Source organism: Rhamphochromis sp. 'chilingali' (assembly GCF_963969265.1).
Source record: "Rhamphochromis sp. 'chilingali' genome assembly, chromosome: 20".
In the NCBI taxonomy this organism is placed as follows: domain Eukaryota; kingdom Metazoa; phylum Chordata; class Actinopteri; order Cichliformes; family Cichlidae; genus Rhamphochromis; species Rhamphochromis sp. 'chilingali'.
The window spans coordinates 29,002,350-29,021,022 of NC_137947.1; the positions used below are offsets into that span (position 1 = coordinate 29,002,350).

General features: G+C 39.4%; 1 protein-coding gene across 1 annotated transcript; it reads right to left on the reverse strand.

Annotated features, from left to right (window-relative positions):
- Nucleotides 1-2,682: 2,682 nt before the first annotated feature.
- Nucleotides 2,683-10,348, reverse strand: LOC308387986 (uncharacterized protein). Its single transcript, XM_080868410.1, has 5 exons — nt 9,958-10,348; nt 7,842-7,956; nt 3,397-3,509; nt 3,180-3,294; nt 2,683-2,938 (listed from the first exon to the last, which is right to left on the reverse strand). Exons 2-5 carry the CDS (start codon nt 7,882-7,884, stop codon nt 2,763-2,765), a joined length of 447 nt encoding a protein of 148 aa, XP_080724536.1. The 5' UTR covers nt 7,885-7,956; nt 9,958-10,348; the 3' UTR covers nt 2,683-2,762.
- Between the last annotated feature and the right edge of the window lie 8,325 nt (nt 10,349-18,673).

Below are 18,673 nucleotides of genomic sequence, written 5' to 3' on the forward strand. Positions count from 1 at the left end.
CAATAAAGGTGCTGGTGACCCTTTTTACAAACTGATTTGCAATTTTGATCAAAGTTCAGTTTTTCATTTATTATGGTCCCAAGATATTTATATGATTGTACTTGCTCTATTTTCTGACCTTTAATTAAAGTGACTGCTTGCCCATTTTGTTGTTTCCTAAAATCAACAACCATGTCTTTTGTTTTAGATATGTTCAGCTGGAGATAAGACTCCTCACACCACTGAACAAAGTCATCAATGACTGGACCGTGGTTAATTTCACCCTCTTTCAGTAAGCTGACAATAACAGAGTCATCTGCATATTTAATAATGACCCTGTTTTCATGTCTGCTCTGACACATATTTGTATAGAGAGTGAATAATAAGGGCGATAGAACGCACCCTTGAGGAGAACCTGTGGAGGAGAACACTGGGTCAGACAGAACCCCATTTATTCTCACTCTTTGTGACCTGTCAGTTAGAAAATCTAAAATCCAGCCCACCAGGTTTTTCCTGATTTCAAACTGTTCTAAAAGTCTTTTAATTAAAATATGGGGCTGTATTGTATTAAAAGCCGAAGAAAAATCAATGAAAAGAAGTCTTGCAAAAGTCCCTTTACTCTCTACATGTTTAAGAATTAGATTTAGTAAAGTCAAAAGTGCGTCCTCCACTCCTCTGTTGGGCCTGTATGCAAACTGCATTGGATCCAGCTGACCTTCAGTCTCTTTCATAATCACATTTCTGATGATTTTTTCAAAGACTTTCATGACAACTGAAGTGAGGGCAACAGGCCTGAAGTCGTTTAGAATTTTTGGACGACTAGATTTAGGGACAGGAACCACGACTGCTTCTTTCCAAAGAGAGGGCACATGTTGTGTTTGCAAGGATTTGTTAAAAATAACCTGAAATATAGGACTGAGTTCGTCAGCACAAGATTTAATTAGGCGGCCACTAATATTATCAGGACCCTGGCTCTTTTGTCTGTTAGTCAAATGAAGTCAGATGGAAGAACAGTGAAGATGGTGGTAAGACATCTGCTTTTGTTAATGTAAATGGAAGAGATGCAGCCATTTATTTATTGATATTTAAGCGGCTGCATTGACACAGATGCATTTGCATTGTTTAGGTTCACCTCATTTTCCACCAAAGATGAAGACCTAGATGAATTCCAGAGGGTGGTTGAAAAGCTTGTCTTGAATATAGTTCCAGTTGCAGAGGTAATAACCAATATACTCTGCTGTGTACACCAGTTTTTCTTTTAACTTTAAAAATCTAAGTTTAAATTACTTATTATAGGAGTAGTCAACAGATAAATTATTAATGTCAAAAAGGGGCAGAGGATGGCAAACTCTTTTGGCATGTTTGCATCAGCGACGTGTTTAACTTTATGTTTTTTGCAGTGCCACCTGTAAAGGGATGTGACATAAGGTAGCATTTGAACTATGATAGCTCGGTATCACTAGAGTAACATAGGAAATCTTGTCTTGTCAAATGTATAGTACCTACATTACCAAAAGGTGTCCCTGTAAGGACGTATTTTGAGCCAGAGAAGGGAAGAATAGTCGATTAGAGTTCAATGATGCTGTAATCTCAATACGTGCAGCTTTTGGGTGCTTGTTTAGCTCAGTGTGTCAAGCAGGCCACCACATGCCATACAGCTGAGAGCGGCCGGCCCGGGTTTGAGTCCATCCCATTCGCCGCATGTCTTTCCCTCTTGCTCTGTTTTAGAAAAGGCTAAAATAACAGCATCTTTTACACATATAGTTAAAAACCTTAATACTGGTTGTGAGAGAAATATGTGAGACTTTGCAACTGCTTTGCCTACTCTGTCTTTTATTAGTTTACTACCTAAAATTCCATAAGCACCTTTAACAGCTGCACAATAATATTTACATACTAATCACAGAGCGCGACAAATGTGAAAATAGAGTTTCAACGTGCGTTGTATGCCCTTACAATATATTTCGACATCCAATGAAGAACAGTTTGGAGACAAACACACTCCGAACTTTAAAGAGTGTATAGTTAAGACTGGCTCATGTGACCCGAACCCTCCTTTAGTTACACGGCAATGGGCCTAGGCTGTTGGGAGCTTCCCATGATGCACTTCTTTACTCATCTCTTTTCACACTCTGTTTTTAATCATTCGTTATCATTAATCTGTCTTTTTTTTACACAGTATGTTTTTTGTCCTGTCTTTCTGCCTTCACCCTCAGCCGTTTGTGGCAGCTGGCTGCCTCTCCCTCAGCCTGATTCTGCCAGAGGTTTCGTCCTACTGTCACCAAGTGCTTGCATGCAGGGGGTCTTCACTTTGTTCAGGTTTTCTCAGTGGTATTGCAGCATCTTGGCAGAATAAAGCACCTTGAGGTGACTGATGTTGAAATTTGGCCCATATCAATAAAACTATATTAAAACGAACTGTTCCTTTGATCTGACAGCATGAGGGGCCAGTATAATATTAGTATTAAACTGTTTCATTATGATACATGATACACCGCCAGTGTGTAAACTTTAATCTGGATTTTGTCCTAATAACAGGTGAAAAATATTGAGATATTTTCAGGCTTTAAGTGCACACGGGTTATGAAAAATAACTGCTACAGTGGTGAGCCACTGTGAAAATGCAGGGTCTGTAGAGTGTGAAACTATGCAAACATATATTTATGTCCATATGCACAAATGCCAGAAAAAAAACACTCCATGTTCAAGTATTTATTAAAATGTTTTTACTGCAGCAGGAGGTCCTTTTATACCCATTTTCATGACACGGTTCTCTGTCATGTTTAACCGCATACAAGACAGGCATACTTCAGCTCTCCTTGTATGCCTTTACCCTTCAGCTCAGCAGTAAAATCTTCAAGGATGCGATTCTGCATTTGACTGCTGCTCTTGGTTGTTATGCAGTCCTGATCTTTTGGAAAATATGCAGTTGTTGCTCCTGAGACTTGAATAGATGCTTCTAGAAAGCAAGAGCAAGACATAAGTTCAACCTCATATCTTAAAATTTACATACAGTTTCTGGTATTTAAACTCTCTGTTTAGGGCCACTAAGATTACACTTATTAAAATGCAATGAAAAAGAACTTTGCAGAGAAAATTGCAAGCACATTTGGATATGACTGAGTCGTTGGGAGCGACTCCCTGCTTTTCCCTCAGCTGCAGATTCATAGTAATAAGAGATGAATAAACTGCTGCCTTACCGATGCACTCAGCCAGCTTGTTTCCTCCTACGTACTGGCTCTGCCACTGATATCCTGTTTGCCCACTACATTCATCAAAAACACGTCTTTTTCTCAGAAAACCAAAATCATAACCCTGTGAAAAAAGACTCGTATTACTCATCCCACTTTCCACTATATGAATCATGAAAAACTGAAAAATATATGACAGATGCTGGTACATGCATGTACCACTTACATAGTTGCACATGGGTTTGCAGTAACGTTTGTTGGCAACAGTGGCACATGCTAGCCCCCCGTTTTTTGGCACTTCAGCTTCCTTGCATTGTGTTGGCTCAGATTCTTGGCATTCTGTAAATCAATGAATCGTGAACATTTATATATTAGATGTCTATTTCTTCTGTCTTTCCTGTTTCTTTAGTTCTGCATTATACCAGAGCTTCTGTTCAAAAACAGGGAAAGTAACCTTATTTTAAATGTAAATGTTATTTTCAGAGGGATTGTGTTCCTCAGTAAAGTTAAGGGTGACATGAAAAGCCACTTGGCAGTTACTACTTTCAAGGGTCCTTCTGTGCATAGTAGACTACAGTTCATCTTAATAAAGCTTCAGTTCCAAACCAACCACTCGTGTGCCAGTGATTCCACTTCATCAAGTATTCCTCAAGGAATGTGCTCATTTTCTTGTACTCTAGAGCACTTCTGAAACCAGTTGTTTCCAAACCTTTTTTGCTAGGCCCCCTTTGTTTTACATGAACATCTTTGCGCGCTCCTCCAGCCACATACACCTATATTTTGTTTTCAAACTCCATTGTAGTTTATTTCACACCTCAAACCTTTTGTAAACAATTAATCAAATAAAAATGAACAGCAATAAATTAAAGGTAGCAATAAAATAAACTACTAACTCTTTTATGCTACGTCCACACCTACACAGGCAATTTAAAAAATGCAGCTTTTTATATGCTTCTGGGCCTTTTGTCCACATGTAAAAACGGCATTTTGGGTCACTGAAAATGGAGATTTTTAAAAACTGCTCCCAGGGTGAAGTTTTCAAAAAGTTGGTTTTTGCTTTTAAGTGTGAATGAGGAAAACAGAGATTTAGTCACACAACGTCAAAGGTGTGCACCTTTTTTGACGTCACTAACCTTCCGATCAGTAGATGACGTGCTCTCCTCCTGCACTACAGCCACGAGGTGGAGTAGTGAAGGTTAGTAATAAAGAACTATAGCAGCTAGGACGGGCTATGAATGGATGGATGGATCTAGCCTTAAACTCAACTACACACCCCAACATAACCAGCCTCTGGATGTGGTTCCCAATTATGTTTCAGACTCAGTAACATGAGGAGGGTCCAGTGGGAGCTCTAATGTGATCCTTACTCATCTGGATAAACATAAATTTCAGTTTGGGGGATCATTTTAATCGCAAACTAAAGTAAATATTAGTCATCTAGTTGTTAATGACATTCTGCTTCTTGTTCGGTGGTACTTTATTAGTGCGTCTTGTTTCTAATGAATATATTCAAGAACTTTCACGCCTCAAAATGGGCTTTTGGGAAGAGACTTGTTTTTTTTTCTTTTTAATGGCCCTTAAATATACAAAAATACATTTTATGCTTGAGTGAATGAAACTCCATTAAAAATGGTTGAAAATTGACATTCAAGTCGTGGCAGTTCTCCTTTGCATGAAGGCCAAAATGCCATTGCTGAGCACCAATATTTATTTTATGCAGAAAAAAAATGCATTTATGTATTTGCACTGCCGCTTATGAATCTATTAAACGTTATGATCTTGCTTAGTGCTTCTTTTTTGTTGACAACTGAGTTACAATTATTTTAAGATGGCTAAAATTGGATTACTAAGCTATGAATGTCATGAAACGTCTGTGTGCAGGCAGGATAGGACCCAAACGGGAGTATTAAATACACGGGGAAGGACACAGGGAAATGCATACTGACACAAATACACAGAAGGATTACTAGGAAATGAGAACACACGGGGAACACAGCTGATACGAATTAACAAGACGCCACAGGGGAACTACACCGAACATGAAAACACAAAGCTTTCAAAATAAAACAGGAAACTGTCGAATATCACAAAGGAGTGGGAGAAAGATAAGAGTGAGGAAGGGAGAGAGACATTACACAAAGGGAGACAATACACCATAACATGACCTGGGGACTGGGAGGACACAACATTCGGGGAAATGAGAAGGTCTAAGGAGATAAACATAGATGGGAAACATGGAATGACACACACAAGGAAGAGAAGATGGGCACAGAAAAGGGAGATAAGGGACAAGGACTGACACACCTAAACACTAGGGGTGCAACGATACACAAAATTCACGGTTCGGTTCGGTTCGATACTTTGGTGTCACGGTTCGATATTTTTTCGATACAAAAAATGTTCAAGCATTTTTAATTTGTCATTTATTAAAATTATAAATATATATTTTAACTCAAAAGTACAGTTTTTAAATTTAACCCCAACCCTTGTGCGTGTTTTTTATTTTGACAGCGAATGCGCACCTGCGGACCACTTATGTGCAGCCCTGGTTATTTAGCTCGTCATATCGCAGCCACAGAAATTCTTTTGTCCATGAAACCATAAAGCTGCACTTTCTTTTTGCCTTATAGTCTGATTTGTCATAACTTCTCCGTTTTGTGGTAAGCTTTTCTTTGGCTGTCACTTCTTCACCCTGACCTGTCTTATTTGGCTCAGCAGAACTGAAATGCTTTTACACACTCACTCACATAAGCTCAGCGATTCTCTGCGCGATCAACCTCTCACATGTTTAAGCTGCGGGAGATTTCACTTGTCATGTTTGCATAGTAAGCTAACGATTAATAAGACGATGTCAGAGGAATTGGTGCACAAATTATCATCACTCACAGATCAGTACTGTCGCTCTCTATACACAGTTCGCACGATTGCAAAGTGAAAGCAAAAAAACGAGCGCAAATTCAAACGCGATTTCAATATGTCACATATTGACAGTGGCTCACCGATGCCAATGACATAATTACCCAGCTACATTTCTGAAAGAATGCAAAAGCATTGACATATATTTTTCCTACAATAGCCCGACGGGCAGGGAAGAGATAGAATTTTGGTAGCCCGACTGAAAAAAATCGCTAGCCCCGGGACGTCGGGCTAGCGATATTGCGAGCCCTGTATCTGATTGAGGAATCACTCATCTTTGGAAAAGAGAGTTTATTACAGAGAAATGTCTCTTTCCAAAATAAAAGCTATACTATCCGCTTCTTCTGGGCTATATTCTCAGCAGCATAAGGAGAATCATGTGCTAACAGCTGTCTAAATGACTCGGCTAAAGTTAGTAGCATGCTTGTTGTTTTGGTCTTTGCACTAGGATGATGTCGGTGTAAATGTGCAGTCATATTCGTTGTGTTCCCACTAGTGCTTTCAGGTTAATCTCGTTGAAATGACCTTAACGCCACAACACGGCAAATCTCCGTTAACGAGCTACCGCCGATCGCTCCGTGCATGGGGCTAGACGGCCAACACGTTAACGAGCTAACTGCGCTAACACACTAGTTCACACCAATGTAATTGAGCATTGCATGGCACATCCAACATAGGCTACTGTTTTACTTTAGTCCATGACTCGCTTACCTTCAGGGTCATACGTCACATGAAAACCAAAATAATTCCAAACGCCAGATCTGAATGAGGGTGGGGGAGGTCCATGTTAAAAGGAGAGCTTAACTTCTGTCTCGCTAGCTTGCCCTGCGCTCTTCCTTCTGACTATGCTGTCTGTGTTGAGCGCTCAGTGGATCTGCGCTGGACAGTGCAGCCTAGGCGGAGTAGTCGAACACAGATTCACTGAGCGCTCAACACAGACAGCATCGTCAGAAGGAAAATTGATAAAATAAATTACAAATGTTGTATTGTTCGATACATATGCGTACCGAACCGAAAGCACTGTATCGAACGGTTCAATATCGATACGAATATCGTTGCACCCCTACTAAACACATACAGAAGCGGACACAGACATGACGGGAGCCTAAATGTACAAAGGTTAACATAGAATAAACTCAGGATTACTAAGATAATAAACCATAACACCAAAGGTCAAGAAAACACAATATATATTCTTTTTGACACTGGTTCACCCTCATCCCAGTTACAGTTAAACACTAAATAAATAAAAATATACTTTAGTCAACTTTTAAATGTATCTTCCACTAATTTAATGAAAGGGTGAAATACTTTGAGTGGACTCAAGTGGATGCGATGTGCAGTTAAGAAATGGTCGCGTCTAAGACATTTCAGCAAACCTGAGGTTGTGAGATCAGCAGTACTAGTCAATGTTTCTAATCAAACTGCTAACACCGTGATCAATAACTTCTTCATGTATAGCAGCAGGTTGTGTAACTGAAACAGAACCACACATTTCTGGCGTTTTTGACAGAACTGGCTTTAAGGTCCAATGCACAAAACTGAGATGAGAACAAATGTGGAATTATAGACTGTAAACATCAGTCGTTAGGTTATATTTACATTCATATCAGCCTTTATTTTTAAACATTGATCATTTTATATTTATGTTGCAACGGTAACTAAAGCCTAACACTTATAGTTGTTCTAACAGAATTGAAGTGAAATGCAGAAACAACACAAACAGTCGCACATGTCGCTGGCTCATCCTCCTACCTTTCAGCTGGTGTTTGTGCAGAGTATCCGTCAGATTCCTCATGTAGAGCTCCAGTGCAGCTGTCTGCTGTGCAGTCCAAGAAGATGGTGGGTTTTCGCCACACTCTACTGCCACCTATTGGTTAATATCAATTTAGTTTATATGGAAAGCAAATGGAGAATATTGTCAAGTTATTTATTTTCCTTTCCTTTCTTTACCGTCACTTAATTTTAAGTAAGTAAATGACGTGAGTTGTATTTATATGCATGTATGTGGAAAGACAAATTAATAACTTGCACTGAGATCAGCTGACAAACGTTCCCAGAGTTCAGCTTGTGAGCTGCAGTTGAGCGGAATAGTTTCATGAGCCACACAGGAGGACAAGACTGCAACCAGGCACACAAACATAAAGAAAACCCCAATGTAATATTCATCTTCTCTTTTACACCTTACATTTTAATCTTCCTTTAGCTGCATATTTGTATTCCTCATGTACACTCTGCCTGTGATCTCACATTAAGATAAACATATGTAAATATGAGTTTACCTGCAAGTGAGCAAAGCCAAGTCAGTGTTGCCTTTAAAGCCATGGCCACTAAATGAGGGTTTTCTGCCCCAGAACTGAGAACTCAAAGCTATGACAGGTGAATTTATTGACTCAGTCTGTCAGGGCAAAGTTTACAGAATTGGTAAATACTGTTGTTTTCAGCTGCGATTGGAGTCAGCATCTGCCAGCATTTCCTTGACTATGACGTAACATGAAAGTGAAAAAGATTAATTATTGAGCACCTTTACAAAAAAAACCCCAAAAAAACAAAAAACAGTGTCACTTATACATACAGTATACAGGAACTCCAGAAATTGTTCTTCTCTTAGTAAGAGAGTTGTTTTCAGTATGCATGTCCCTGCTTTGTGCTGATGGGGGAGCTGGAAGCACACACTTACTGCTCCAATTAGGGCTTTGTGCTGTTCTGCTTCAAACTGGATGTCACTACTACTTCTTAGCTGCGAGACCATTATGGAGCCAAATGTCAGAATGTGATTCAGACACACACCCTCTCACATACATGTGCGCACACCAGCCCATCAGACACACTGGGTGACTTGGTGTCAGCCAGTAGTTGTGCCACGAAGGATGACTGTGTAAATAATTCACGGTGGATGTTATTCATTATGGATGTCTGATGATCTGCGAGAAAATGAATTATTGAAGCTTTTAGGAAGAGTGATTGAGCTCATTAACATGGAGGGTTGCCTTCTTTGTTTGATTTGACTAAAAAAAAGAAGAGTTCCTCCCTGTCTTCTTACCGACTTGTCCTCTACATCCTTCTATTCCTTGTCCTTCTTAAGAAAATCCTTATTTTGTGAATGCCACCTGGAATTCTTTCTATAAAAAAATTTAACAATAATACATTTCTTAAAGTGTGAACCTATGATTTTCTTCATGTTGCAATGGTTTGCACAACAAAGGGCAGTTACTGTCGGGGAAACCTGTGTTGAAGCTTGCTATTTACTTGCATCAGCCTTTGTAGAAGTTTGAACAGAGAAAGCAAAAGAGAGAAAAAAACAACAATCATCTGGTGAATTATGAAACTGCAAGGTCAGACGTACAGTTTTATCCATTTTATAAAAATGTCTGACTGAAAATATAAAAGTATAAAATATAAAGGTCTTCTGGTACAGCAGTAAGAGTAAAGTCATTTTTCATCAGCTTGTTCTGGCATACAGTCCTTCATGTAATTCTACAAATCCCCCAGAAATGAATCATTTTAAGTTATTCAGTAGCATTGAAGCAACAACATAGCCCTTTGATGCTGTGATTAAGCATTTGGTAAAGGACATTTCGAGTACCTATATCTTTTTGAAACATGCACTGGAGTTAACCTAACTCAACCATCTCTACCACTTGCTTTTGGCTTTTTTATTCTCAAAAACTCCACTGAATGATGATCTGCACTTTTCATTTAGCTTCCTTTTCTCATTGCTAACTTCCTCAGCTAAGTATAATTTAAGTATATTGTTTAACATGATATAGTGTCATAGGGTTAACTGAGCAGAATTAACTAGCATGTTAAGACCTTTAGACCAAATGCCTTTTTCATACACACATTTGTAATGTAACGTATATATACGTACCCAAAGGACTGTGATTTAGCAAAAAAATGTTTCCCCAAAAAATACATTATGAAAAAAATTTAATTGCCATCAAGCAATCCAAGCTTGTCCTGATGTTTCTAAAAAAGAAAATGAAGAAATAGAGGTTCTGAGTTCATCCAGATTCCAATTCCTAAGAGATGGCAGCAACAGGAACAATTTCATGATTTGATCCAGAATTTGAAGCGGTATGACAGCTTTTTGGGACCACTTCTGATGAAGGCAGAGAAATAATTTCAGAAAGCCAACTGATCCAGTGTCTAGCTGTGTGTCTGAGGTAAAATAGCCATATCTGCATTTGTTCTGCACCGGCACGTTTTCAACTACTGAGAGCACACTTGCTGCCACTTGTTGCAGTGGTCTGATTGGTCATATCTGCATGTGAAAAATAAAGCTTGACCCAAAAAAAGCTGCCGAGCCGCTGCTGAACTGCTAGCTCGGCAGTGGTATCCTTTGCTCCAACTGGTTTTAACTTCGGTTGCTCACATTGTAATTGTGAATCATTTAACTTGCCCATTGTCTTCTCAACGTTAATGATTATTTTGTTTAAAATCCCTTTTTAACAGTAACCCTATGTGTTCTAAAGAAATGCTTGTCCAGTGTTTAAATGTGATACCAATGGATTTCTTTTTATTTTTTACAAGCATCCATATGTGGTGAGTTGGGAGTGAGACCTATTTCAGTATTGCCATCACTTGGCATGCCAAAAACATCAGTTAAACGAGGCGGCAGTGGCTTTTACAAAATTAGGGAATCAGTACAGACTGTCATCTCTGTTTAAAGATGTTCCAACATAAATGTCTCATTTGATGTCTGTGATGACTTTAACCCATTTTCAGGCAGACCTCTAATATAAGACATTAAGAGTAAAAGTTCACTCATTTCTAAACCCTGGTTAAAGGTGTAGGACCTGTTCTCCTGCAGTAGAAAAGGCTACACTTCTGAAGAGACTGAGTTTTAATTTGATACAATCAAATAGAGACATTTTGAAAACTGTAAAGGACTTTAAAATTCATTCTTTTGCAGTATAAACTGTTTATCTAGAAATATGGTAGAGGTGTGTTGTGTTTAAAGATGGGGTTTAAAAAAAGTAATCTATTACACTTCATCCCTTCCTGAGCACCAGCAGGCCTCATTACCAAGTAATGCAGTATTACATACTGATCAGAGAAAGAAATTTGTTACACTACTTATTGGTTTACTTTCACATTACTATGTGAAATAAACTGAAATGCATTGTCATATAATCAGTTAACTATATAAACCTATTATTACTACTACTCATTAGAAGGTTCGGTGTTCGATCGCTGGCTGCTTCAGTCTGCAGTTATCCTTGGGCAAGATGCTAACCCCAGGTTCTCTCCAACTCTTCCATTGGAGTGTGAATGTTAGATAGAAAGCACAGAAAAGGTGCTGGTATGAATGAGTAAATGAGGCAAGTTGTATGAGCTGCTTTGAATGCTATAAAAGAGTATAAAAGAGCTATTTAAGAACCATTTCATATATATATATAAAACACAAAACTGACAACAAAAAGTAAAGATCAAAACCAGCACAAAAAGAGTTTAAAGCAATGATTACTCCAATTCTGTTTATGGGTTCTTGGTTAGCGTTAGCACACTGTCTGTGCAGATGTTTGCCAAGAGCCAAAGTTAGCATAATGGACGCAGCTTGTCTTTTGTGCATATTGTATAATGTGCATAATGTCCATATCTCCACTCCATAAAAGCTGGAGGCCCCTCCACCATTTCCCTTCTCCTGGTATGCAGACATTTGAAGATCCTTTGCAACACAAGTAACAATTTTATTTTAACAGTGATGTAATTACTGAATTTTATAGAGCAATGTGTTACTTTAGCACATTACTAGAAAATGCAATTTGATCACAATAACACATTCCAAACATTGCTTGTGTTTATAAAAAAACTTTCTGTTTATCCGAGACTGGTTTGCAGGGGCGTGTCCCCAGCCACCGCCTACAGGTTATCCAAGGCATTCCTGAACCTCTTCCTAGACATGCCAAGAACACCTCACCCAGGACACTAAGGAAGCAGATCCCCAAACCACCTCAACTGGCTCCTTTCATATGGAGAAGTGGCTCTACTCCGATTTCCTCTCAAATGACTGAACTCCTCATCCTATTTCTAATGGAGAGGCCAGCCACCCTTCAAAAAGAAGCTCATTTCTGCTGCTAGTATCCTCAGTCTCATTTTTTTTGTCACTACTCAAAGCTTGTGACCATAGCTCATGGTATGAGGAATTAGGTCAACTAGTAAATTGATAATTTGGCTTTTATGCCCTCACCATGAATTGCTACCTTACATGGAATATGGCCCCGTCCACCTGGAGAAGGTGCTATAGGGGATGACTGTCCAGGCCCCAGCTATCTGGAACAAAATTACACACCACAGAATTATTCTTTAGTGTTATTCTTTACTATTGTTGTCACTGTGGTGACCTCATAGCTGGTTATGGCCATGTTTCCAGGGAAAATGATTGGCAGATTTAAATGAACTGTTTGCTATAATAGGAAAGAGAAGCTCATTTGAACCTTGGATCCACTCCCCAAGCATTCTCCTTCTTCTCCTGGATTTATAAGTGCCTGCTTGCTCCACACGTCATGTCGTTCTCATTTCCGTGTCCTACCCTGCTGCCAGGACTGGCCTGTCGTGAAACCGCAGCCTTGGACCCAGCTGTTGCTTTATATCAATAAACATTTTTCATTCCCATTTAAGGTTGTGGTCCTTCTTATTGGAAGAGAAAGGATGGTACTTATCTTTATACTTCCTTTATTTAGATACATCTGGAAAGCTTTTTAGTAAACTTAAATAAATATGGAAACAATAAAAACTAAAAATCCACACGTTAATCTAATATTTTGTCAATCTTTTTTATTTATTTTCTTTATAGCATTCAGAAGGACACACACAGTTTCCTGTTATTGCACAGAAAATCTAGAAATAACGCTCTAAATACATTCTGCTTGGGAACATTGACGTCCAATATTTAGCCCTAGGGAGCTTCACTGGTGTCGGTCACTGTAGTGACAGAAGCTGCAGCCAGCATCTGGTTTTCTTTGCAAAGCATCGAGATTCAATGCAGGATTAGCCTTGCTGTCCGTGATAATGAAATCGGTGCAACAACCATCCAAAGATCAATACTAACACTTCATTTTTCAAATATTTTTGCACAGCCCTCTGTTGTAGAAGGGGATAATTATGGTTATTTAAACAGTAGACAAAGCTTGTGAATGCAGTATATTGTGTGAAACAATGACCACCGGTGCTGTCATTGTTTATTCACACAAACAAAAAGTCACCTGTCAGGAAAATATAACCATGAGTCATTTTAAATATTTGAACAAACCAAAGCTGCTGTTGAGGACTTTGACTTTATGTACAAAAGCGCTCGCGCACACACACACACACACACACACACACACACACACACACACACACACACACACACACACACACACACACACACACACACACACACACAGCTTAAACAAACAGACAGTGTGCCAATCCAGCCTGATTCCCTGCACACTCGCTTACATCAGTATAGAGCCATACTCACACCTACAGACACCCTGCGTTACTGTGTGCTATCAAAGCGATGACGAATGGCGTGTATGATAGCAACATGCTCTCCTCTCTGTCTAACCTTTCTGAAATACTCGTGACATTCTCCCTGCAGCGCACCTTGTCTGCCTCCCTCACAGGCATTGTGCTGAATTAGCCAGCCATGGAAAACGGCTACTCTGTTGTCAAATGATTCACACGGATGAGCTGCAAAAAAACAAAAAAGTCTGGGCTAATTGGTATTCAAGAAGACGCCGTGCTACCTGTTTCAGAGAGTCTTCCTGTTTGAGAGGCTCACAGGGCCTCCGGGGAAAGTTTGAATGCAGTTGCAGCTGATGAATAGCTAATAACTTCTACTAGCTCATTTAATTACCTCTTTGCTTTTATCACAAGGCTGATTTATTTTCTCAACACACACACGGGCTGCAGCAATTGCGCATCATTTTAAAGCTGCAGCACACGGCCCTGTAAGAGATTTTGGAAGATTAAATGCGTAAATGCCTTCGGAAGCGAGGGTTTAACACGGATGTTTGACTCTGAGCTCGCGAAGAGACAACCAAACTGATCTTGTCAGTTGAAAAAGGGCTTTTCTTTCTAAACAAAAATCAAAGCAAAAGACTGAGAGAGAGAGACACGTAGGGAACAGGCCAGTTAAAAGTGGGCCTGATAACTCCAGCTGTGCAGCATCACACATTTGAAGCACCAAAAAAGAGGCTTTCTTCTCCCTGTCTCGTCTAACCTTGCACACTAATTAACAAACTATTATAGTGACAGAAACGTCTGCTGAGCGCTTTCAATGAAAATGTCTAAAAACAGTTGACTGGCAGCTCCAATCACCACTCATCTCCCACTGTTTTTTCCTCTCTCTATTGTTTAGTGTACACAAATTAGAAGGAAATCACAGTGGTACCATTTTGGGGGAAAAGTGCAGCAGGAGAGAACGTTTTAAATGAAAGACTCTCTCTGCCAGATAAATGGATCCCACTGAGTGAGCCTGTTCACACAGTCACTTAGTCACCCAGTCAGTCAAATGAACATGCAGATTGTTCAACACCTACCGGAATGAAGAGAACATCCACGTACTGAAGCAACAGCCCAGAACACACACCAGATGGGGGAACCTATTAATTGATCAAATATTTATAAGATGCAAATGTGGGGGGAAAGAAAATGATGCCGTCGCTGTCCCTGAACACCTGTTTCCCGGCCGGCTTACTGAGCTCTTGTTTACCACCTGTCTTTGTACATACTTCCTCCCTTCCTGAGCACCAGCAGGCCTGTGACTTTGCCTCATGTCTCACTGCTTAAAGATTCTACAGCTTGTTGGCTAGCAGTGTTGTGCGCTACAATTATCCAGTAAACAGGTATGTTTACCCTTTCCTTTACCATCTGTATTCATTTAATCACCTACATATTACATCCCTGTTCACTGCTCCGTGTCTTTTTGCATACCTTGGTCCACTAATGTCCAAAGATTATGCTCTAATTGGCTTTTTGTATGCTAATGGCTATAATGGACTGTATATAACAGTGAATGTAGGCTCGCTTTTAGCATGTGGACTGACCGTATTTGCATGACAAGTTGGAGCGCTACATTTTCATCTACATACATGTGACAGGTAACAATAATAATTAGTGCTAAGAAACAACAAAATACAAAAGAAAATTGAATTTCCCTGAGCAAAGATCTGTGCTGCACAGCATTGTTAGATAATCCAAAACAAACATGCTAAAAGGTCCAGTTTGGGGACTTGGAATCTTGTCAGATGCCTGAAATTGCTGTTACAGGCAACTGAGCTCCTCACTTCATCTCTAAAGGTGAGCCCAGACACCTCATTTCTGTTTCTGTATCCACCCAGAGCTTGTGGCCGTAGGTGAGGACAGGAACGTAAATGAACCAATAAATCGACAGCTTCACTTTCACGCTCTACCACAACAGGCCGGTACAGCATGCACACTACTGCAATCCATCCGTCAATCTCCCACGCCATTCTCAGTGGACACTCTACCTTTCCAGTGGGAGAAGTTAGTGTTTACATCATAGTGCAGTGGCAACTACTGTACTGCAGAAATCGCTTGAAGTATTTTCATAGGTGTTTGTATGTCTGTGAACAGATTTTGTCAATAACGTCACAGCTGGTGGATTTTGTGCAGCCCAGTTTTGCAGCAAAACGTGACACAGTCACAGAAAAGTCTATTATATTGAGTCCATGGACACAAATGTCCCGTTTTTTTTCTTATTTTCGGTACAAATCTCATCTCATCTCACCGCAGCAATTTCCTAATGTTGTAAACCCGCTCAACATTTGGCAATAAAACCCTTTCTGATTCTGATTCTGATCTTAGAACATATTTCTGCTTCCACCTCTAATGTCATTTGTAAGGATGCCTAAACCTAACCATATAACAGACTGAAGTGAAAAGCAATACCAAAATTATTGTAAATTATTGGTATTTAGACAACAATACTTTGTGTACATGAACAGAAATAAGTAGTTTTCATGAAAACGTGGTAATAATAAGAGAATGTTTGTGGTCACAGAGAAACACAAAAATAATGCAACAAATTACTTTCTCCTTTGTATTTAAGTACAATACCGCCTCACTCTTAGGAACATTTTGCTGTGTAAAATATGTAATATAAGTACATTTTTTTAAATTAATGACCCCAACACTGATCACAACAAAGTGCCGAAATACCTCCACAAACACTTGACCACACAGCCTGCAGTTATTATTGCACTTGCTTAGCGATGTGAGCAGAGCCAATGAGAACCCAGTGAGACTCGATAAGAGAATTGATAAGTGAGATCGATAATGGAATTGTTAAATAATTATCAGTTTCCATCTCCAATCATGTGAGACTGTGTTGCTTGGTATGAATAGCTTCAATCTGCCGAGTATGTCATGATTTTTCTTTTTTTAAAAATTCTTTCCACACAAAAGCAAAACAGGTGTAGTCGATGGAGTTCTGACAAATGCCTCACTGCCTGAGTATCTGAGAATCCTGCACCTTAATGATCTGTAATGTATGGAAAATGTAAATGAAGGAAAAACAAGGTTTTTGAGCACTTGAATTTGCAGAAAAATAATGAGCTCAGTCTGTGTTTCTAACTTGTCGCTATCAGAGAAAATGTCAGTGTACATGTTGAGTGTCACGTAAGCCGTGTGCTTATGGTTTCCTTGAAGCAGAAAGTCATATAACATAAATGAAAGTGCACCGGCTCATCCACGGGGGATCAGTGTCAGAGGTGGGGATACGCTTCACAGCTTCATGACAGAAGGGCACAAAGAAGGAACAGGAGTTCGTTGTTCTTGTCTTTAAAGGGTTAGCGCAGCTGAGGGAGGCTGACAGGAGTGCCAAAACTTGCAAGTGTCTTTTCTTAAAGAACAAAAGCACAAGTATGAAAGGTTTTTGAATTGTGCGAGAGGAGGCTTTGTTAGCAATCAAAAGGATTTTAAGTGAGATTTCCAACCCTTTTCTTTTAATAACTTTTTGTGCTTTGAGGGAAAAAAAAACAAAAACAATAAAAATGCTCTTGACATGTTGGTGCCTGGTGGTTAATTTATTCTTTGTTGCAGACAAAGATTTAGAACCTGTGATTCAATGAGTCGCTGCTTTAATAACTACATGAACATTTTCTTTTAAACAACAGAAATGAATTATATTAGTTGAAAGTTTTTTAGAAAAAGATAGAGCTGTAGATGGCAAATTAAATTAAACAGGAATACCGAAGCAAGAAATAGAGATGGAGCTACAAACAGCAGCAGGACAAAAGCCTGGCTGTAAGAAATGAAAGAAAAAGAACGTCTTTGATTACTGCACTGCCACTAAATGTTAGGTGGCACAATTTTACATCATGTTTTCTTGACACCACATTTGGTGTCACGATGATAGTTGCTGGCATTGCTGCTGATTTGATTGGTCGTAACAGACAAAGACTACATAGGAGGGGAAATACCTTCATGGAGGTTCTACGAGACTTGGCCTGAGATATCTTGACACAGGACTGCAAGGCTGAAGGCAGTGTGCATGTTTGAATACAGCAGTGATACCAAGTGATACCAAGTGCCAATTTATTTACTTGTGCTTCCTGAAAAAGGGCTTGCGAGCCTCTGGGCTGGGCATCCTCTGTCCTCTATTCTTCATTCATCCAGAAATCAATCACAGTAAGCCAACTAGAAGGATGTCATGATCCTCTCTTATGAAGATGTGCTTTAGGAAGAAGAGGGAAAAGCCTGATGAAGGAACTATAGGATATTGTATTATTGTCGTCCTGCTATCTGGAAACCTTTCTGCAGCCATTGGAATAGGTTTAATTTGAGTAGAACTTAGATGATCATCACATGGGAAACCTTGACTAGTAACCACTTTAATTCCGACCTTTTCAGTCCTCTTTTATGTTGGTCTCACTTCAGATGTGAGAGTTTGATATCAGACTGTTTTTTGTGTATCTTTTAAAATGTTTTAACTTGGAATAGCAACTTGATTAAATGCTCTTGAAGTAAACTTTTCCGATCAGTTATTTTAATTCATAAGCTTGTGGTTTGACTGTTGCTCATTTGTGTCGCATTAATATTTCTCCTTGTTTGCTGTACTCATTCAAAAAGTCACAAATATGTTTTGGAAAGATCTTTAGGATTCATAGATTTCTTAGCTGTGTTACTGAGTCCAACTGAAAACAAGAAGTGGGTTATTTCGCACTTTTTCGAAACCTAAGAAAAAATAAAGTGAGTCACAACTTCCTTTTTGAGGAAAAAACAAAGTCTACATATGAGACCTCCTTCTTTCTGGCTCCTCTGCATTTATTAACACTGCCAGCGTGCAGCTGCTGACTGAGATCACAACGCCGTGCATGTACACGTGCCTGTGTAAGCTTACCACAAAAGATCCAATAGTGGTATTAACTTATAATTCATATTTTGGGAGCAGAAAGTTTGAGAAAGAAAATAGATGTTTGCTGCCCGAGGCATTTCTTGTTTAGTAGGGGAATGTCAAATGCATGTGTGCTAATTACTGGAGGACGGCTCTGTATTAACCAACTCTAGTGCATCTTTAAACTGGCAAATTTAAGATTCTTCTTAGTGCCAGCTGTGAGACTCTCCGCTGTTAG

What these genes read in the sequence shown, in the direction of transcription:
- LOC308387986 (XM_080868410.1), bottom strand. Translation starts at nt 7,884, where the DNA reads ATGAGGAATCTGACGGATACTCTGCACAAACACCAGCTGAAAG. An exon ending in GCACAAACACCAGCTGAAAG is followed by an intron (nt 3,510 to 7,841) that starts GTAGGAGGATGA and finishes ATTGATTTACAG; the next exon opens with AATGCCAAGAATCTGAGCCA. An exon ending in GCAAACCCATGTGCAACTAT is followed by an intron (nt 3,295 to 3,396) that starts GTAAGTGGTACA and finishes CTTTTTTCACAG; the next exon opens with GGTTATGATTTTGGTTTTCT.